We start from the raw sequence: 22996 nt of genomic DNA on the forward strand, positions 1-22996 counted from the left end.
ACATATTTTTTCCCCCATTTTCCTCAACTTTGTCTCTCACGTGCCATCCATCTTACTCGCACCATCCATCCTCCAACATGTTAGTTTGAAACAACAGAATTCATTACTTATTTCTATTCAAAAGATCCTAAAGACTAACTGAAAGATGCAATATCAATGTGCTACCTGTTACTTTTTTTAAAAAACATTATCCATGAGTGTAGTAAGTCTGTATTTTGTTATAAAATACTAAAACATTTCCATTTGAAACACCAATCTTTTGTTATCATGAAAGATAGCCATCTTAAAAAATCTTGAAGTAAGGTGTTACCACGTGAAACCGAAGGCTGTTGTAAGTTTACAGAATTCTCAGTTTCACTTGAGGTGTTCTGAAGTTTAAAGAAAAAAGGAAATCAAAACTACAGTAACGTACACATAAAATTTCCACTTTTGTTAATCTGGCTTGCATTGCAACACTGACTTCTGGCATTAAATTTCAGATGCCATAAAATGCATATACTAAAAACCCCACCAACATTCGACTCTCATCTTTGGAAGTATGAAACTAGGAATAGAGGAAATTAAAGTGACTCTTCAATGCAATGGAAAGCAAACTTTTTGCTCTGCAGACTTGTGCAGAAAGATTCAAATATGTATGCAACATGCTGGAGAGAAAGAGGCAAAAAAGAGCATGTTCCGTGCTTTTAAAATTAGCTAATCTCCTGAATAGCTGGAAAGCGCCGCTTCCCAGAAATTAACCCGTTGCTTTCCTGATCTCTATGACAAGAAAACGCTGCTTAAAATGGGAGGGGAGAAATATTAAAGCAATCATCGGTTACCTTTAAAACTCTTTGCTTCCTCCTCTGAGGCCTTTTGTTTTCAGTTAGAACCTAAAAAAACATCAAATTGCAGAATAAGTTGTGGTCACAAAGGCAGACACCTCCGATTTTATTACCAAACTGCAATATTTCCTAAATACCCAGAATGCTTTACATGCGGCACTTGGGAGGGCGGGCGGAGGCTCTAGGCGGCCCCTCCACCGCCACCCCGACACACGGCGACGCCGGAGAGGGCCGAGGGGAGAGGCCCCGCCGCCCCCCTGGAGCCGGCCTCGCTGGTGCCCCGCATTCCTCACAGCGGCGCCCACGAGGCGGCCATCTTGCTTCCTGCCGCAGCGGCGCCCTCCTCCAGGCGGCGTCGCGGGCGCGCGCCTCGTGCGGCTCCGCGCCGCGCGCCCCGGGCGCGCGCTCCCGCGCGGCGGGCGCGCCGCCGGCGCGAGGAGCCGCGGGCCGGCCCCAGCCAATGGGGCGGCTGCGGCCCGCAGCGCCCCCCCCGGCCTCCTCCCGCGCTCGCGCCGGCCCTGCCCAGACAAAGGGTCTCCTGTGCGGGCGCCGCAGCGGCCGCCCGCAAGAGGCGGCACGGACTCGCCGCGCCGGCGGATGCGGAGCCGGCACAGGCGCGTGCACGGCCCGGGCGGCGGGGCGGGCACCCACCCGGGCGGCGGTCCCGGGGCCTTTCGGCTCTGCGAGAGCTGCTGTGCACGTGGGGTCAGGCGAGGACACGGCCCCCGTGCACCCGCACGCGTGCCGGCATGCACGCGGCGCAGAGCTGCACGCGGGCACGCACCGGCATGCACGTGCGCGCGCGCCTGTACACGGGCACGGGCACGCGCAGGCGGGCGCCGGGCGGCGAAGCGTTGGACAGGGCCGGACGCCATCCGTGCAACCAACGGGGAACCCCCAGGGGCAGAGGTGGGGATGCTTCGTGGGGCAACGCTCCCCTCGCGCCCCGGCTCCTCCCGGGAAGAGTGGGAATCGCCGCTGGACGGGAGGAGGCTGCACCTTCCCGGCTGCGCACAGCCGAGGGGGCACCAGCCCCCTCCAAAAACTCTGCCGGGAGCCCAGCACCCACGGGACCCCAAGGCCAGCGGGCTCACACAGACCCGGCCCGCCCGCCACAGCCTGCTGCGCGCAACCCACACGGCCCCGCTGCAAGATGCGGCTCTCCCCATCTATTCCTACAGCACCTAAGGGAGTACCTGCGGCAACCAGACTGCGGCGTGAACAGGCTGCCATATAAACACGAAATGCCATTATTTTCCCACGTCTCCACCCGCTTAAAACGTTCATCCAGAGGGAAGAAGGATGGAGGGGTCACAGCTCTACCGCAAGTTTTCACGCCAAGCCCTAAGGTGTCACGCAGACATTTGCTATCCCTGGACAACAAACAAATAACATATCTAACACACCACCGCTCACCCAAGCACCTACTGAAACAACTGGCAGTTGACGTCTAAACCAGAAAGTCGGCCGTGGATTTATGCACTGCACATAAAAAAGCAACAAGAACATCTTTTCAGCAGCTACAGACTGTGATTTAAATACGTTTTCTTTATCCACCGCTAAATTACAAGTGTAATTCCTGTCCGGTTATTGGTGCAAATCAGTTAAGTAGTTCAAATGCTCAGATGTGGACACACAACTCATTCTGCACCGTATCAATCAAGTAAGAGAAAGCTGTTGCTCATTTTTGTTGTCTGATGCTACCTCATATTTAAGCTTCTCATCTGTTGCATCAGAGTACTGTATTAAATAGGATTTAGGATCAGGTAAAATAGAAGTCCAGATTTGTAACATTTTCCTAAAATACCCCAAGTCTGCAAGGGTCTTCAAGCGTAGTAAAAACAAGAGAGGTACGTACGCTCAGTGATCTGATTCTTCTTTGCAGTTCTGGCTACTTAAGATGCTTTATGGTCCAGGAAAAAAAATATTAAAAAAAAAATATTTATTTTGTTTGCTTAGAAACCTAAGACCCAGTATTCTGATTTAGTCCCCAATTTGTTGCGTGCACTGGACAGCACTTAAGCAGTAGTTTCAGGTTTCCTTGTTAGTCAGGCAGTTTCCCCTCCTGTTAGGATGGGTCCTCATACACAAGGAAGGAAACAAACCTCTTCAAATAAAAATTTCTCTGTAAAAGCTGTAAGAACTGGCACAGAAAATAACGAGCAGTGAAGAGGCAACTTTTTAAACGCATCCTCTGAACTAGAACCTAAACTAACCCATTTCCCTGTAATTTAAGCTGCATTATAGTCCACACCCAGGATCACAGAGAATAGCAAAGAAGTGCGAGCTGTAATTATTTTACACACCCACGGAACTCACGTGTGTAAAATAAGGAGTAAAATGCACTACTCCAACTCCCTGCCCTGCGTCCACGGAGTAGGCTGTACACAGCTTTGCTCATCTTTGCCACATATGTTACCAAACTCCTCCAGCCCATGTGCTATCCCCTTACAAAACTCTCAAATATCGTATTCAAGAGGAGTGGTTTTGTGCGCACTCATTTTAAAATTTAACTGGCTTAAGTATTTCTGGAGCCTATTGTAAAATAAATACCACAAAGTCTAAATTTCTTGATTATAACTGGGTCTGGCTAGGAAACAAGAATTCCATTTTGCTTTTATTTTTTTGAGATTTCGACATTTGGTTGTGTTCCAAAAGCAGAGCAAACCTTTCAAAAATTCAAGAGGAGACAGATGGGATGTGGGAGACCAAAGTTCAAGCCCCTGGTCTGCACCAGGCAAAATGCCCTAACCACCGAGCTGCTCTAATAATTCTCCCCCCTTTTTAAGTTTTAAGCAGACATTTCAGCTGGAACCTTGAGAAACTTTCCCCCCAAAATAGTTGCATCGAGATAGATAGTAGCTGTGAAAGCTTTCTGTCAAATCAGCATTTTCCATTCAAGGAATGGCTTACTGGAAAGTTCCCAACCAACTCTAATTGCAGCATCCTTTTTAAATATGTTTGGGTTTTCGGCAGCATGTTAAAAACCCACAAGCAAGCAGGCCCTTATTGTTATTTAATATTTTGTGTTAGTCAGATTACAGCTATTAAATAAGATGTCTCAAGACACCTTGGTCAACCCAGTGAACTTACACTCAGTGACCCATTTTTTTTTCAGTTTGTTGACTCCAGGTTCTACTAAAACATTAGTGGCCCCTTCCCTAACACGAACTAAAGCTCTCCCCGCCAGATGCTTTCAGTCCAGGAGGGCTCCCAGCCCAGGTAGGACCCTAGAACGTAGGCGCCTTGGCAAGCCTTGCAGCAAAGCAGCCTTTGGAGATGAGGGCTCCCCACAGCTGCTGTTTTCGCAGCGGCTCTACAGCAGCCCCGTATATTTACAGCCTTTTGGGCAAGTGGAGCTCCAGTGGCATGTTATGAAACCCTGCAAGTTCACCTCGGTAACTGGAACCGCTCAGCTTGGCACTCTCCTGGGCCAGGACCGGGGCAACGGCTACGCCCAGGAGAGTGCTGGCCAGCTGGGAGCCAGATGAGATCCGAGTCCGCCCGCCCAGCCAGAGCCCAACACAACACCAAGTACAACTACCGTGCACCACAGTCAGCTTGATCGATGACTGCAAGCGCCCAGAAAGCAGCGTTTCCATCCCGAGAGTGTGCTGCTACATCTGCAACACCCGCCTGTGTGAAACAGGAATCCTTCTTCCAAGGAGAAAACAAAATAAATCATGGATCACCTTCCCCATCCATGTGCTGATTTGAAGCCTACAAAATCCTTGACCCACACTGCAACGCGTCCAGACAGCCTCAGCACGCGTGACGATGCAATGGCAGCAGAGCAGACTGCTTCTTGAAATGAAACACGCTTTTTCGTAGAAAATAGCTGGGAAATAGCCTTCAGTAACTGCTATACTATTTCAGAAAACAGCCGTCTTGGAAAGACAAGACAAAAACATGGAAGCATCACACTCTCGTGTACGTAAACTTGTCAAACCCTCGTTTCACTGTGAAGTGTTCCCGCATTATTCATTCTGAGAGGGACAGTAACCTGATATAAAGCCTTTTTCCTCCTCTTTTCAAAGATTGCTTACATTTTTTATTTACTCGGTTGCCCTTTCAAAAAAATTCAGTAAGCAAAAAAAATTTTTCCCCTATATATGTTAGAATTTTGTCTTTACCAGCTCCTAACCCAAGCAGCCACAGCATGAATCCCTCAGGAAGAGGGGCATTACATATAACAATATTGCTATGCACAGGGACTGTGAACTAGAGCCCACAATGCTTTATCCAGACTTTCATGATGTCACATCCCTGCAAAACCCATTACATTCAGCAAGGTAAAGTATCACTGAAGGTTTATGTGGATGTTATTTTTAAGTGATATTTTTCAAGTCCAATATAATTTTCAAATCTTTATCTGGATTATGTGTGAATTAATGAAAATAACAGTAATGTAACTAATACCAGCTCCAAACATGCAACCGATACTCTCCAAGGGTTGAATGCTTGTGCACACATGGGCATGTGTGTTGGAATACGCACTTCAGTCTACATTCACGGTTTCTACTGGCCAGGCCTTACTCCCTGTAACTGTAAATCCACACAAGTTCTTAAGGAAAAACAACACTTGTTTTTTAAACAGTACGCACAGACTGCCAACCCCTGCACTGGCTGTCCTACAGCTATTTAATGTACAGAGCTCTCATTGAGAGCTTCATTGTGACTTTTGCATTATTGAGTTAGAATGAGAAGAGATAATTCCCTTTAAGGCAAAACACCAATGTTTAAACTATGCTCACGCAGAGCATGTCTATCCCCTACACCCTCCTCCCAAGTGAATCACCTCCAAAAAATGCTTACATTCCACCAACATGAGAGAGAGATGCGTGACTTTTCCGAACAAGGAATGCACTGAAGCCAACGTCATTTCTCTTAATTATTATGTTCACTTTCTATACCATGGACAGAGACCTACAGTTTTGGGTTTTCGCCAGCTGCCCTCTATTTGAAACACATTACTGTCATAGGAGTCCCAGCTGTTGCAGTCCCAGTCCTACCAGTTTGGGAAAACACAATGGGATTCCCTTCCGGAGTGCTACAATCTTATCTAAAGGACAGCTGCTGAACAGTGATATAGTGTTTCCCATCCCCCAACACCTCCCCCTGTACCTCAACATCTTTAAAGAGCTCTCATAACATATCTACATTGTAGAAAATGAAAGAGGAAAGTATTTCTCAGGGCACAGTTTCTAGAGATTACAGATGAGGCAAGACTTACTTCTAGGAATATCTGAAAAGGCTAAGAATATCTGAAGATTTCATTCAAGGACAACTTTGTAAGAAAATACCTGACGTTCTTAAATGTCAGGAATACTTCATTTCCTCTATGCCGTACTCTGAAACTGCATACAAAATTTAACAAGAAATGAAGGAGGCCTCTGGTGCAGCTCTAAATGCATTGTACAAAATGCAACCAGTTCAGTAAAATAAAAGCACACCAAAAAGAAGCTGCCAAAGAAAAGAATAAAAACAAGGAATCTCTCATAAAGAAAGCAAAAGGAGCGCCCAGAGAGGACAAAGGTGAAGGGGCAAAGCTAATCTGCAAGGAGGTCAGCCTGAGCAACAAGAAAAGAAGTATGTTTAGCTTGGAAAACAAAGGTTGACAGAAAAGCTGGAGTGCTTCCTTTCACCGACCCTGCCAAAACCCTTTTTAAAACATGGCTTTTAGATCACTTCCTACCTCAACTCCACCAATTCTCTCCCATGAGCTTCTTGAATCCCGCTGACTAAATATACAAAAGGATGTAATGTCACTACTCTTTTGCTGTAAAAAGTCAGGATCAGTCTCTATCACCGTTATTGTTTCAATATGTATCTTAAGTCACATTATAGCTGTCCCTCCCCTCACCTTTTTTTTTTTTTGAAAGAGCATTTAGGAGCAGTTGAGACACAAAGATATTTTTGAATTAACTCTGAGCCAAGCTGTTTAAACCTATCATATCCCCTCACTGTTACAGGACTTCCCTTTCTGCTTGCCTACCTTAAAAACAGAACAGACTTCTCTGCAAACCCTGGTAAGCACAGGACAGAGAGTGGTGAAAACAGGAGGTCTCCTGAGATCTCCGCAGCTGACAGGAATTTCTACCTGCTGTAAGAACACACCATTTTAATGAAGCTGCTATCGAGAAAGGTTTTGCAGGTGCCTTCTCCCCAATGTGAACTGCTCCACTTGGAGTACAAGCTGGTGCAGAGACTTGAACCTCAGTTTCCCACATCCCAAGGCAAACGTCCCAGTGACTTAACTACCGAGACAGCGTCTCCCCCTCCGTGGCTCAGGTACCGTTGGATCATACGAAGCAGAACGCTTCCAGCAGGACGTGGAAGTGCAGAGGCTAAGTCTGCAGCTCAGAGGTCAGGGAATTCAGTTGGGATGTGGGAAATCTCTGTTCAACTCCCTACTTACCTGATTTAAAGCCTGATCTTGAACTGATATCTCTCAGAAGGTCAGTGCTGTTATCACAGGGGCATACAGATTGTCTTTTCCCCTCCTTTTGTTCCAAAAGTAATGACCTGGGTTATAAAAGGCTGATGGATCAGAAAAATGAGTAAGAAACACAGAAAAAGAAAGTATGTATGGGGGATGTGGTTAAAAGACAAAGGGAGACAGGCAGGAGAAATGAAATGAGAGAAACAGAAGAATAGACAATTAGAAAGGCAGAGAGATGTGAAAGGGGAAATGCAGCTACAATTTGATCCTGAAGTTTTTAACTTTATTTCCACCAAATCTGTCATCACAAGCAAATTATTTTATCTGAATTAAAGAGCAAACAGCCTGCCTTCCTTTGCTTTTTAAGCATTTTGAAATACAGACCCTCTCCCTAATAATTTACAGTCTCCTAAGACTACCTTCATTCCCCCCTCCCCACATTTTGCACTTAAATCTTTCTCATCTCTTCATGCCCTCTGTTTCAGCCAATATGCCAATATCTGGAACACAGAATTAAAGCCATACTTACCTCTGATTTTATGCATTTACACAGAAGTAACAAGTTTACAACAAGAATAACTCCAGGCCACTTTAATCTACACCTCTATAGATGACAAAAGAAAGTTACTATACAACCTGTTAGCTCCAACAGTAACCCTAAGCTCTCTACAGCTATACAGTGACCAGCACTTCCCTTTGTGTAATTCTAAGATGTACCTCAAGCCTCAAAAGCTGACTTAATTTGCAACTTCTTTAGCTTACCTCAAAAGGTAGTGTGATTGGTGGTGGTGGCTTTTTCAGTTCTTCACATTTTCTCTTTTTACATATCCGGTGACTAGTTTTACGTTTCCTGCAACAGCTGCATTCTTCACAATTTGTTTTCCGCAGACAGGGCTCACAGACTCCACAACGCCTTCGTTTCTTTTTCTCTAGCATAGGGAGCAGAGATGAATATGGAACAGGGTAATCACCAGCTGGATTTTTAAGAGAGGATGGCCCTGAGGCCTCAACTGCTTCAGTGCTGTCACTCACGTTGTCCTGAACCAAATTCAAGCTTACTCCGACTCTTCCCAGCTGTGATGAATAATCATTATGCTGCAGTCTTGAGTCAGCTGGCAAATCTGCATTTATGGCTTTTTCTGAGGCAAGAGCAGAGATTTCCTTGCTTGAAGGCAACTCCGAAACAAAACCTTCAGAGAATTGTCCAGAACTTTCACCAGAGATTTTATCGATTGTGCTTTTTTCTAAATCTGGAGATAAAGTGGGGACATAACCTGAATTCAAAATTAATGTCTCTGCATCAATACATTTAACAAGCTGTTCAATGTCCTCCACTTCAATATTGTTTAAAGAGGTATCGGAAACTGGTTCACATACTGGAAATATGTTTTTTGAGTCAGATTCTGAATTCTCTCTTGTACAGCTCAAATTTGAATTTGAGTCAAGTTCTTTGTGAACGGGCACAAAATCCACAACCAGTTTCATGTGGGATTCTGCAAGTGAGCTTGCACCTTCAAAATGTAAAAGTGAATTTGATTCGGTGGCAGCTACAGAGCTGGAATTTGAACCATCGTCTTTATTCTCGGACTCTAAATCCCAGCCTGCCTTCAAGCAGGACTCTGCAAGTGAGCTTGCATCTTCTAATAAATGTTCTTGTGAGTTAAACTCAGAGGTAACTATAGGTGCAGAATTTGAGTCTTGCTCTTCACTAGGTAGCACCAGGTCCGACACTGCTGCACTGTGGGATTTGGCAAGTGGGACCGACTCTTCTAACAGTACTGCTGAGCTGAGGTCTGAGGTATCGACAGAACTGGAGTCAGGTTCTTTACTGTTAGGCACCAGATCGAAGGGAGTCTCTGCACACACCTTCGAGTTTGATTCAGAGGTGATTACGGAGTCAGAAGGAGAAGACGGAATCACAAGCGCAGCATCTTCAACAAATGCTTCAGCCGAACCACCCGTATTGAGATCGCTGGGTGTCTGCTCACAGGGCAGGTCTTCATGCTCGTATTTCACCTCTGATGCTTCTGTATCATCATCAGTTACCTGACTGCTTGGAATGGAGTCCTTTGTTTCACGTATTTCTACCTCTTTGTCCTGACTGGCACATGTGGTAGAAGGCTCTTCACCTACGCTACATGGAGTATCTTCTACAGACGGAGGAGCTAACTCATTTTGTGCTAAATCTTGTTTCAAAACTCTTTCGCCTGCTTCAATGTTTTTTTCTTCTACTACTGCCAGGGCTTCTTGTTCATGTTTTTCCTTTGTTTCTAGCCTTTTTTGTGCTGCAGCTTTCCTGGGTTTTGCAATTGTTGGAGTTTGGGACAATCTACGGGAGAATGATCTGTTACGGAGAGACATTGTAAAGCCATTGATGTTGAAAGAATCCTGGTTATGAAAGAGGATATTGTCAGCTTTCTCCAAACTCACCCAAGATGCTCCAGACAAGGTTCTGGTTACACTGCTCCTGAGAAGTCTACCTGAAGAGCTCATGATTGGTTTCTTTTCTTGCTGTTTTTTCTTAACATCTTTTTCTTGTGCTGGCTTTTTGCCTTTTCCAGAACTAACAGCTTTTGTGGAAGTCTTTGTGGTTTTCTTTCTCACTTGGCTAGATTTCTTTTTGCCCTGGTTAGTTTTCCTTTTACCTAACTCTTCCTTTTTGACTAATCTGGAAGGCCTCGCGTGGTGAGCCATGTCTGCGGAGTAGTAGAAATGTTAAGAGGAGAGATGGAAAAAAATCATGAGCTCTTGAGAGAACTTTTCAATAGAAAACTGCATACTCCCATTGCTGCTCTCTGTGGTGATACAGCATTAACTCTGAAACAGAAAAAGATATAAAATAGCATTAATATAATTCTAATTAATGAAGGGTGCACATATATTAAACTGACCATTTTTTAATATTTAAAAATACACAGGTAGAATTAGAAATACTGGTATTGGATGTTACGTTCAATTAACAGAAAAGCTTTGAAAATATGAGTATATGGCAAAATGGAAAGATTGCCTAAATGCCTGTAACACAAATGAAGAAGCAAATGGAGCTCAAATGACCAGGCAACATCACATATTTATTGTTTTATGTCAGTTCTAAGCAGCTTGAATTTTCTCAACCTTATTAAGGGTTCATTAACCACCCCTTCCCTTGAGTAAGAACGGGTAAAGTTTACGTCCATAGCTTTATGTTCAACAGCGTATCTATCACTGCAAGGGCATTCAGGAAAAAAAGAACAAAGCCGAGTTTATTGTGTGTGTGTGCACTCATACACCGTCACCAGGGCATCTCTCGTTCTTTTACCATCCATCAGCTGCCTGACATGGTACAATTCCAGACAAAATGAGAGGAGTAACTAGCTCCCCAAAGATGTCTAACTTGTGGTGTTACTCATAGGGGAACTGGACGAGGGAAGAACTGCCTTTCCCAGTGTTATCTCCCAGGATAACATATCAGCACACTGTATTATATTGCAAGCCTTGACTCTGTCCTGTCTAGCTGTGTCAATGTATTATGCAGGCAGCCATCTCTGCTTCATCATTATGACTACCAACATATTTGCCTTCAACAAAATTCCACACATTTGTCCTAAGCTTTTGTCCCCAAACACAACTGCGATGCAGAAGTCCCCCAGCTCCCCACATACAATTCAGTCATCTCAGAAGATACAACAGAATCTTCACGCTCCACATCAATTTCCTTCAAGGTGGGTTGGGGTTTTTTAAATGTAAAGCAGTTCTCATAGGTACACAGTTTTTTAGCACATGGTGCTTTTAAGTACCTGTGGAAGGCTTTTAAAGCTTTATTTAGCTGTTTGAATAGATCAGATGGGTAGACAAGAGCAGCCTAAAAATGGGAGCAGGCGGAGCAAGAGGGCCTACAGTCTCAGGCAGGAGGGTGCCTTCCCTTCGTCATCATTCCTCTGAATTCCTTAAGCCCAAATCAAATCATCTACAGGCCACCTGCACCTCACTGATGGGAAGAGGGAAAGGAAAGGAAGAACAAGCAGCATGGGGATGATGTCTAAAATCCTGACCGCTGAAGGAAGTAAAAAGAAAAAAAGGAATCCTGGCTTCTAAAGGAAGTAGAAAAGGGAAGAAGGGTGCTACCAGGCTCTTGATACCACCACTCCTTCCTATGACCTCAACCCCACCCTGAAGCCAGCAGGGTGATCTTACAGAGGCTGCACTTACCCACAGCCTGGTCTGAGCTCTGCTGAAGGTGGGGAGAGCTACGCTAGTGCAGCCCAGTCTACCTAACACCCCAGAAACATTTAATGGTACTACACCGACCAGGTTTGGCTGGTGTAGGGCAAACAAAAAGGCACCGGGCATGTGAAGACCAGGCTCCATGAGCAGAACAGATCCCCAGATCACAAAAACATATCTACAGCACAAGGGGTGCAGAAAGCTTACAACCATCTGTACCAAACAGCCCTGCACTGTGCCAAGATAAGCTCATTAGCCTGCCAAGGGGATGGTCTAGCACAGCCAACACGCACAGCCTCTGTGCGGGACCACCAGCTCCTGCCGCTCCCCAAACCAGCACGCTGCCAGCCAGCTTGTTTCTGACTGTCTCAGCCCTGAGCAGGCTGCCCAGTAGCCACAGTACTTACCAAGGCTAACAGTAACTCCCCAAACTCCTTTCAAATAGCTTAAAGCATTTTGAAGCTTAGCTCGTTTGTTCAGCAGTAGTAAGCTGACTGATCCTGCACGCTACAACATATAAACCAAGTATCTTACCTAAACATGCTGTGATTGTTCTGTATCATATCTTCATATTACATATCAGATGAACATTATTACTGAGAAAGGAGTTTTTCCACACACTCAAATACCATTTTAGAGCCAGCATTGCTGTACAAGACAAGGCTAAACACACTTGTAAGGTCAGGTCAGAAAATAATGCCCAGCAAACACACAACAAACAAGCTAACAGAATTCCTGCTCCATCACAGCAAAACATCCATCCAGCCTGAGGAGACTAAGTAGACACGTGTAGTTGTTTGTAATTGCGGGTAATGCTTCAAAGGCCACAGAAGAGACCTGAACAGCTCCGGCAGAAGCACTCTATAAAGTTGGCTCAGACACCGAAATAGCAAACTAAATACAAAGCTGAAATGATGGTAATCTGAGTGCTTTCCTCCCCCTACCCCTGTCTGGAGAGGCGTGGGGGAAGAGGGACATGGTCATTACTACTCACTCCATGAACTGAGTGTCAAAGAGGGCATCAGCATCACGTCAGCAGGTCCATGAAATAGTTGTTGGCAGCCTGCAAAAAGCTTCCCCAGTTTCTCGTGGTTTTGACAGAGACTGGGCTCCCCATTCCAAAGGATAGCCTGGAGGGCTGCAAAACCAGTTGGAAGCAAGCAGCAGGCAGCGTATCTGTAGCCATTAGCAGCCAGTGCTACATAACAGTGGCAGGAGAGGAAATGCGAGCTACTTTCAGACTACAGCCAGGAGAGCAAGGAAGCAAGCAAGCAAACAACAAGGGCCAGGCAACATGGGAATGTGTGAATCGGGAGGAGAACTGAGGAGATAAAGTTTTTTCTCTTTATCAGCCCTGAAACAGAAGCAGAATGACAAGAGAAAACAGGAGACCTGGAGTGGAAACCGAGACTGGATTTTTGAAGGTACCGAATGTGTGTAATGCTTTGCTCATATTACTTCTCTACATAAGCAGCTGCCACTGCTCTTGTGGAAGTCTGGGAAGCACGATCATCAAAATTATCAATTAGAAGCTTCATTTATAACAATTTTGTAATTTTTTTTTAAACCATCATTATAATTACATGATAGTGTGTCTTTACCTGCATTTGGAAATTGCAACATGGTTGCTTCAGGACTGAAGAAGCAAGACCACCCTGTTTTTTTGGTTTTTCTTTTAATACAGAAAAACATACCTGGCTGGCAAGAATGTAGAAAAATATCAAAGCCAAAGTGTTGCTTATTTCAGGGCCAAAATTAGAGGCTATGAACATTGAGTGGTTGAAGACTTCCCTTTTTCTTGGTAAAAAAGAATGCTGATATTTGTAGGAAATTGACTGGCATTTAAATGCTGAATTAAAGAAGATGGCAAAGGCTGCTAGTATTTGTCTTGCTCAGAGATGACAATACAGGGGCACAAGAACAGCAACAGTTTTACCCATTTTGTTTCAATTTTGTCACTGGAGTGAATTTAGGTTTTTCAGAAGAGATCTGGGCAACAGACCTCTAAAGGAAAATTTTAAACTTTTTTTTTTCCAATTAATACTTGACTTCAGTTATATTTGTCTGGGACTCAGAGCACCTGACCCACAAGGTGACTGTAAGCTCTTGGGAGAAATGCCTGTCAGCAAGAGATCTTTGCTTCCTTTAAAGAAAGCCCATAGTCTTGATGAAAACTAGTCTGCCACGATAACCTTAACCGCTAGATAAAAACTGTCTAACGTGTTTTAAATAAAGTGTCTAATAAAACTAAATTACATTGTTACCTCTTTATTTACTCTTCCACATTTAGGACCAAAATGTTAGGTAGCTACAAGCTCAGTATTCAAGTTTTGTTTTCTGTAACACTAGGAAATACTTTACCTTTCCATTTAAAGCACTGGTAATGACTCTGTTGACGGCTGCAGCAGTCGCAAATTGCCTTATGTCACTTCTAAAGGACAACAAATGGCTGTATCACATTGGTCACGTTTCATAGCAAGAAATTAATTATATTTCCAAAATATTTGTGTGGACTTAGCACAATTATCAAACATAAGCCTCATGGGGCAATATAATATCTTGGCAGTTTTCCATCACCCTGGAGAGAAACAAACTTACTTCAATGCTCTCTTCCGAAAGCCAAATCAGGTGGGACCTACCATACCCTCCCTGAGAGCAGAGGACAGGCGTCTCTATGAAGTAAAACAGCTAATAGGTACAGGAGGGTTTACAGGGAACTGCCCTAGACAATAACAGTGCATCCCAAAGCTGCTTGTTACTTGAGCTGACTTATCTCTTCTAATTCATGTGCAAAGCTGAAAGCTGGTTTTAAGGCCAGTTGCTTAAGTTTTGCTCATTCACAGTAATAAATCTGGAGCAATCCCACTGACTGCTATAATCCTCAACAAATACTGCTAAAAAGCTAATCAAAGGCTAAATCTTTTAGTCCCATCTTGGTCAAAATTCCAAACAATTATAAATGAGAATTTTGCCTACAAAGTAATTGGGGAATTTAACCCCATACTGCTTGAATGCCTCCAGAAAAACAAATAACCAACCAACCCAAAAAACCCCTCTGCTTTTCTTGTTTACTTTCCCTTTACACAAAAGGATAAAAAAACAAAGCAAATTTTCTTTTTAGAGGTAGTGTCCATCAAGATTCTGTTCCATAACTTGATTCTTGTTGGAAGATGGGGGAAAAAAAAAAAGAGATTAAAAGATGTGTTCTCATAAAATGGTGGCAGCTTTTTTATGGCATCATGAAAGAGAGCAAGTGACCCCTGAACACACACAGCCACATGGGGCGGGGGGGGGGGGGATGACACAGCTAGGACTAGTTGAGCCTGGTTTCACTACAGTCAGATGCACTAATTAAATACATTTTGTTTCAGTGTTTAGGTATCTTTTAAAAAGTCACTTGAGATTGGCCTGGTGGGGTAACAAGACCTGGAAGCTTTCATAAAAGCCAGTTAATAATACACAGGTCCCAAGCAATCACAAACTCAGATCTACAACTTTGAATTGAAAAGCATCTCATTCATCTTCCAGCAGCAAATGCTCTAGAGGAAGATTCAAGTGACACCAGAGAAGACAGACATTAGAAAATCTGACCCTCATATTAGGTGCAAAAGCTTTTTTCACAGTCTTTTCAGGATTATGTCATATCATCAGCATATTCTTCCCAGCTGCACCAACGTCAACCTGCTTTTCAATCTTGCCTAATTGCCTGCATCTACCCATTGCTCTGTACAACACTTTGTATATGAAAAGAAGGGAAATGGGTTAGGAGGAGGGAATTAGCTTTAATTTTCCCTTCCCCCCCACCCCGTCTTTAATCCTTGAGTACCCATTTGGTTTTAGTCAAGAAATAAAAAAGAGACTTCTCATCTGCCTTCTCGGTACCACGAGTTATTTCATACACACTCTTGCAAAGAGGCCTCTCCCCCTTCCCAGGGCAGGCGGTGGGATTTTCCCAAGCTCCCTCCGCAGAGGCAACCCCAAGGTCCCCCCTCACTCACCACCCTGCAGCCCCCCCAGACCTCTCTTCCTGCAGTCCTGTTTCAAGTGGTGTTTCTATAATCTCACAGGCCATTCAAGAGTACCGTTTTCCATTTTACTACATGAAAGTGTCCTGGTTTACTTTCCAGGATTATGCCCCTCAAGGCATATTTTATCCACATATATTAAACCTTGACTTAAGTCAACACTTTCCAGTAGCATAACTGCAAATCTGGACAGGCACTGCAGGATACCACCTCAGTTTCTCACAAAGGTGTACACTCAAAGCATAATCCTTTTCCCACCGACATCAGTAACACCAGATGATGTTGAGCAGACCAAGCACCAAGGCCTTCATCCTAAATTTTTGTCCTCGCTGGACCCGGAAGGCCACCTCTGTGCTTAGAGGCTAAGTCTGGATAAGGCAGGACTGCCACCACGTCCTACCTCCCTCCGCTGCATGGGGAGCTGAAGACAGCTGCAAAATACACACTCACAATGAATTCAGCAAGAGATGTCTATGTTTAGCATTTTGCAATGTCATGACTTCAGCATGCACCTTGGAGCCTGCACAGTGAGTAAAACAGATAAAAAAATACCACAAAAAAGCACCCTCCTGGTTTAGGGAAAGCTCTATTAGAACAATAAAAAAAAGTGTGGCAAGGAACCCCACATGCTTAAACCACAAAACCAGATTAAGCCTCAGACAAACAACTGGCACCAAAAATCCATTGTGAAGACTCACGCTGCATGTGCAAGTTATCTTCCCTCCTGCCCAGGCAGAAGCATGGGCTTATTTTAACCTCTGATCAGTGCAGCCAAACACTGACCTTAACAGAGGGAATCCTAAAAAGTAAAAAGACACCAAGTAATTTCTAAGGGTTCACCCTTACTACCAGAACACTTCCAGGTACTTTTGAATAAAAAAAAAAAAAGCAAGCAAACCAAACAAACCCCCTCAGCTAATCATATGCCTCTCTAATTCTGCATTTAGGCTGGTTTAGACACTGATTTTCGTTTTATAATATTTGACTCCATTCTTTAGGGGGTTTGCCTTTTCTTAACAACAACAACAACAAAAAAAAGAAAAAACCCACTAACTGAATCACCTTATCTCAAACTCAATTAAAAGAAGGGGGAGGTGGAGGGAAGAACCTTCAGGCAAAGATTAAGCCTGGAAAATTTCAGCCTGAAAGGTGTTTTGAAATGTAAGTAACTGAAAACAGAAAGCAGGATGGAAATGCTTAGGCCAGCTTTAAAAAACGAAGGGTAGCACACCAGCTGTAATAAAATGCTATCAGTCAGGATTTTGAATTACTGCACAGTGAAGACTTGGGTCTTAGAGAAACCATAAATATCAGAAAGTTCCTTGGTACGTCTCACCTTGAATCCTTCCCCGAATACCTGCTTTGTGCAACCCAGGCCTCCCTTGTCTCCTCCAAGCACAACCAGCCCCTCCTGTCCAGAAGGACTGAGCCTCCTCCTGAGAGCAACCACCACCCACCCTTGTGCTGCCGGAGAAACTGCTTCTGAAAAGCATACACCAGCCTTCCCCTCCTTTATGAACAGGGTCCACCAGGCTACCTGCCCAATTTTGCCCAGACCAAGAACGTATGTTACATTTTCTGGATTCAATCTCTACTCCTAACTTGCATTGACTGACATTAATGAAAACAAGGTGATTAACGCACAGAATAGCCTTCTGCCTCTCCACAAGGGTACCTTAAAAATAGTATGGAGCACAGCTGGGAAGAGCTACTATTTGGAAGATTTTTTTTTTTTTTTACTATTTTCACAGGTTTCTCCATTGGCTTTAAATTTTACAGAGACACCTTTGCCCTCGAAGTCTGCTCGGTCACGTTTAAATATCTAACACTGCAAGTGCATTTTTGCCCCGTTGTGCCCTTACTGCGTTAACACCTCTAGAAAGAGAGCTCTTTGGCCAGACCCCCGCTGGTGCAGCTGCCCTGGCCAGCTTGTTCACAGGGGCCGACTCTCACCGCCCCACACACGGGTGCGTGCTGACACGGGTGTGCTGGTGCCCTGCTCCAGACGCCTACTTGCACGCTCCCCTCTCCTCCTTAAAGGAGTAGCATCTCACCACTCTGGGCTGCTGCTACACAGGCCGAGATGCAAAAGATGAGGACTACGTCGCTCTTTAAGTATTTCTGGGGTGCAGGATAGGCTGGCTGGGTGTAGGACAGGCTAGGCACAGGATTGGCGCGACTCCTTTGGCTGCCGCTGTGCCTGGTCCCTTTGCAAGTCCAGCACGCTCCACTGCTCGCTCCTCCGCTCGCTCCTCGGGCGTTAGCAGCCATACCTTTGTAAAGTTAACTGGTCCTGCCTTCCAGCAGGCCGCCTCGTCCTTCTTCCTTACCCATGCCATTCGGCGAAACGCATCCTTCTCCCCTGGCTCCATCACGAGCCCGGCAGGGACCATCCCCGCCAGCACCAAACCTCCACTCGCGACAAGGCCACCGCCTCTTCTCCCCGGGCTCCGAGAGCAGCTGGATAGGCACTCCGCGCCCGGGAGCACCTCGGGGGCAGCAGCCCCGCCGGGCTCCGGTTCCTTTAGAGCAGGCAGGCGGACCCCAGGGGGGGAAGGGAAGGGAAGGGAAGGGAAGGGGGCAGGCAGGGCCCGCCTAGGGGGGAGGCAGCGGCTCCTCGTGGCCTGGCCCCGCCGCTGGCCGTGCCCCCCCTCCCAACCCCAGAGCCCTCCCCGGGGCTGCAGACAATGGGGCCGGCCCCAGCGGGAGCGCTGGGGACCCGCAGCGCCCATCCGGGCGCGCCCGGCTGCTCCCGCGGCAGAGGCGGGGAGCCGCCCCCGGGGATGCTCCCCCCGGCCCCGCACACCAGCGGCACCTCCAGAGGGTGATGCTGCCGCACGGCCCTCGCACGCCTGTTTTTCGGGGGAGGGGAGGGGGGGTGGCTGCGGGGTTTTTCCGGCTGGCCGGGGGCCCCGGCTGCCGGGCAGGGTCCCTTTAATTGTTCCCTGCCCTCCGCGGAGGCTGCAGGCAGTTTCTCTCGCCTGGCGGGTTTTTCCAGGCAGGCTCTGGCTGCTGCAGCGCAAACACGCTCCAGCACAGCCAGGGAGACCGGACTTTTTCGCTCTTTCGGCCAACAAACTGCGTTTTGCATTTGAATAACCCCCAGCCTGCCCGCCTGCCTTCCTCCCCGCCTCGAAACGGCCCGACCCGCGGGGCTCCGAGCCCGGCCGCGGGGGTGCCCCTGCCTCCCCCTCCCCACTCCACCCTAGTTCAACTTTGCAAAGAGCCAAGCCGCTAAGGGAGAGGAGAAGGGGGAAGAAATGGGGGGGGGGGGGGGGGGGGGGCGGTAAAAAAAAAAAAAGAGGGGGTCCGAAAGCAGAGGCCTCCGCCGGCCCCCCCCGCCCGCAGCAGCCCCGGTACCCGTCCCACACACGTACCAGGGCTGCGGCACGGCCAGCCCGCAGCTCACAGGAAGGGGCGATGCTGGCATGGCTTGGCGGTCCGCGCTCGGAGGGGGGCGAGGCGCGGTTCACGGCCCGGGCCCCCGCGGGCGGGCGGCTCCCATGGCGCGACGAGCCCAGGCGCGGGAGAGGGAGCCCCGGGCCGCGAAACGTGCTCTCGGCGGCGGCGGCGCGCGTCGCCCCTGGCCGGACCCTCCGGGAGGGAGCGGGGAGGGGGCGGCTCGGCGGGGCGCTCGCCGCACCGAGCCCTCCCGGCAGGCGGCAAAACGCGCCCTGGATCCCCGCGGCTGGAGCGGGATTCGCCCCCGCCCCCCCCACCCACGCCCCCGCGCTGCGGGGCGACCCGGCGGCGGCAGCGGCGCTGGCCCGGCCCGGCCCCGGGGAAGGCGAGGGCGAAGAGCCGCGGGGGTGGCGGCCGCCCCTCCCCGGCTGCCCCCCGAGAGCCGCCGGCGGCGTGCCGGGCTGGTGACGCCGGGGGTTATTCAACAACAACAAAAATCAATAAAATGACGATAATAAGAGAAAAGGCAAATCATTCCGTTACTTGCGGAGGCCGCGGTTTGACGCCGCATGCCTCCCGACCAGCCCTGGAGGTGACACCCTCTGAAATCAGCCCTTTTTTTAGGCTGGAAGAGGGAAAGCCTGGTCAGCGGCGACGGGCAAGGGGCTCGCCAGCAGCCCAAACACCCTCCCTCTTACACGTACCACCGGGGAGGACCAGCGAGCCCGGGCCCGGCTGTCCCACGAGTGGGGCGAACGCACCCAGACGCGTGGGGAGAGGCTGGTCGGGAGGAAGAGCTGCTGAGGTGCCCTCTCCCCTCCCGCGGGGGGGGGGGGGGGGAAATAATGTCTTGCTCCCCCAATCCTCCACCTCATCCATTAAGAGCCACTGATGGTATTTGCTGCTCCTTCCCAGAGGGAAGCTGGTGAGCAAAAGGTTTAAGAGGAAGAGTCGGTCCAGCCTTCTTACACGACTCATTATCACCACAGCCTTTTGTCATAGTGGAAAGCAGGCCACCAAGTCTAACATCTCTTCAGACTGGAAAACAGATGTTGGAAATGGGATCTATGAAGCAATATACCCTAGCACTACTTTTTTTAAAAAGCTTCATTATTAATAATTCTCTAGCTGTTGTAGTATACAGCACTTCAAATGTGAACAAACCCACTCAAACACAAGTGCAGAGAGGCTTTTCTACTGCATACAGGAGAGCACTACTGTCCACATCCATTCCCACAAAGATGCTCTAAATGCCGGTGTTTTGCTAACTATTTTAACTGACATGGGAAAGGAGAAGCAGTGGCACAGATCTGTAACAGCTTATTGTCACTGCTGTCACAGTTCAGCGCCAGTGGGTTGGTACCCCATCACGAATTTGCACCTCCATCCTCTTCTCTCCTACCCTTTATTTCCTTGCAGTAAAAAAGGAATACCATCCGGGAATCTTAGCCAAGCTCACAGACATTTCAGATGCAACAAAGGGGAACCAACAATACATACACCTGAATTTTCAACATTAGCCTGATCAGCTCTCAGTGGCAGGTGATTTTAGCAACACACATGAGCTCTTTGCTGGGTGTAACCGTACCACCTCCTCCTCAACCTGACAGTTTGCAAAACGACTGCTTTTCTAGAGGCCTGGATATTAAGACTTCTGTCATTCCAAAGACCTGCCCTGCTAAAAGAAGTAGTAACAATCTATTTTTAAGATAAAATAATAGATTATTTGAGAAGTAAAAGAACTGTTGCTCTCCAAGTGCTGCACACAGCAAAAGTAGAAGGAACCGGAACTTAATGACAAAACCCCGCATAAGCTGAGTTACATTTCTTGGGAACATAGTAGTAAGTTGGAAGTTATGGGCTTGAACAAATTGCAGAGCAAGAAACCAGTAACTCAGAGGAAAAACAAGCAGGAAGGCTAACACTTGGTTAGAATATGCAGGGTAATATGAACACCCAAACACCAACATGTACAATCACCACTCCTTTAAAAACCCTGCTAAAAGCTAGGAAACAAACAAGAATCAGTAATTGTTCATTTCCACAGCCACTGACATATACACTTGTGATCTGTCTTCTTCAACACTAATAAAAATCCTAGAAAGCAAGTAGCACCAGGTGCCAATCTTTCCTGGCAAGATTAAGATACTCAACCTACCAAAACTAAAGCTGAGTATAAATGTTTGGAGAAAGAACTCACAGTAATGACTGGCCGGGCAACAAAACAGTGGATATAATCCTTTCACCAAAATGTAAAGTGAAGCACATGGGGGAAACATGGAAATCATGGCCTCTGAATTAGCTACTATCATTCAAAATAGAGTTCCTGGTACCGTGACAGATGCTTCTGTGAAACTGCACAGCATTGCTCAAGTGGAGTGTTAGGAACCATTACAAAAGGAGGGGAGAACAGAACTGGAAACATCAGTACACCATCATTATTTAGTCCAGATCTATCATTTGCTTACACCTTGACTATAACATGCAGTTCTGGTCTGTTTAAAAGGCACAAAGGGGAACCTAAAAAGGCACAGAGAAAGGTAGTAAGGGTGGCCAAAAGTACAAGGAGTAGCTAAATTGCTTTCACCCTGGAAAGAAGGCAATCTGGGTGAAGTGTCAACCAATATATTATAAAAACAAGAGCGGCATAGGAAGTGTTATCAGAGAGTGATCACTCACTGTTTCTCAGAAGTAGAAGATACCAAGTCAATTTATCAAACAGATTCATCAGAACAGAAGACAGCTACTTTTTCATGCAATGTGTTGTCAAACCGTGGAACTCACTGCTAAAGCACATTTTAGATGCAAGAAACTTTACAGGTGAAAATTTTTTTAAAGCAAAATTAATGGGAGAAAGTTTAATCAAAAGCTACTGAACACAAAGCTACTATTTTAGCTGTACATTACTTGAAGCTGGAAGAGTGGACTGAGGAAATAGCCCTGTATGCTACTTGAGCCTTCTTCCCTGCGTACGTGCTACTGGCTACTGTCAGGGAAAAGTTTTAAGCTGGCAGACCTTTGGTCCAACACAGTGCTACCATTCCTCTGTTTTTACCCAGAATAACACGCAAATCAGTACATACCTGCAGAATGAATAAAACTGGACAACACAGTACCAAAGAATACAGCCCATAAACCTGTAAGTAGTTCTGCATTGCAGGCAGCTGTAGTAAAATTTGAGTCTGTGGTGAGTATCAGGGAACTGCAAAGGGCAGCTACACCCCGAGAGACAAGGAGCCCCATGCAATAACAGCCAGCAGGACAAGGACTTCACCAGCCAGCACTCAGCCCCCCCGTACCCACACAAGGCAAACAGGACCGGCCTAGGGATAGCACCCAGATTCAGCCAAGAGTCCAGATAATCCATCAGCTTCCAGGTAATGATGCAAGTCTGAGTTTGAACCGAGAAGTCAATCTGCAGGTCAGAAACAAATCTGGTAACCCAGAAGGTAAACGTGGATAGACACAATCCAAGTAGATACAGAACAGAATACGTGACAGCCAAAGAACATCCATAACACATATCAGTACTTCTAAAACACAGCTTACTCAGGGCTGAGCTTAAATAGAGTTCCTGGGCCCATGGGCAGAGGATGTGGGTGGAGGCCCCAGGTGCAGCTGGTCAGGTCCATTAAGGCCTATTAGCGCCCTCAGGGCCCTGACCCTGGAAACAGAACTATGGAGGTGTGTTGGCCCTAAATCAGTCCTGCAGAGTCATCTGGATCAGATCTCTGCAGTAGGCATGACATCAGTCCAGGCTATGGAAGATTAGACATGTCACTGATGCTGAACCTGAGTTAAGCCCTCCACAAACCAAAAGCTCTAGGAATGACACTGCAAAGATACCTATGCTGCTTTGTAAGGGAAAGATTGGATCTAACCGGGCCAGTCTTGGCTAGCCCTGCCTCCCTCAGAGTGCAAACGTGATGCTGGGACATGAGACCTGGCTCCTTGTGCGATTACAAAGCATGGATTAAAGTATCTACCTTGCAAAGCCTCCCTTGCATTTATTAGCTTGGACTCTAGTGTGACAAAGTGACCAGCTTGCTGTCAGACCAGACATGACCTAGGGAGCTATATGCTGCACTGATGTGGTGCTGTGC

At 46.8% G+C, this 22996-nt stretch overlaps 1 protein-coding gene across 2 annotated transcripts in view; it reads right to left on the reverse strand.

Moving 5' to 3' along the window:
- Window positions 1-9957, reverse strand: part of TET1 (tet methylcytosine dioxygenase 1) — a 61794-nt gene extending 51837 nt beyond the window's left edge. The window contains exons 1-2 of one of the 2 annotated variants that reach the window (XR_009484092.1): window positions 959-1058; window positions 819-869 (exon numbers count right to left, since the gene is read on the reverse strand). Coding sequence is in view for 1 of the 2 variants with exons in the window: in XM_059820996.1 (XP_059676979.1) it covers window positions 819-869; window positions 8026-9957 (1983 nt within the window). In the remaining variant the exon portion in view is untranslated. Of the gene's footprint in view, window positions 1-818; window positions 870-958; window positions 1059-8025 lie in introns of those variants that run through there. The other variant, XM_059820996.1, reaches the window with a different exon arrangement.
- Between the last annotated feature and the right edge of the window lie 13039 nt (window positions 9958-22996).

The sequence above is a fragment of the Gavia stellata genome, chromosome 9 (genome assembly GCF_030936135.1).
Source record: "Gavia stellata isolate bGavSte3 chromosome 9, bGavSte3.hap2, whole genome shotgun sequence".
NCBI lineage: Eukaryota > Metazoa > Chordata > Aves > Gaviiformes > Gaviidae > Gavia > Gavia stellata.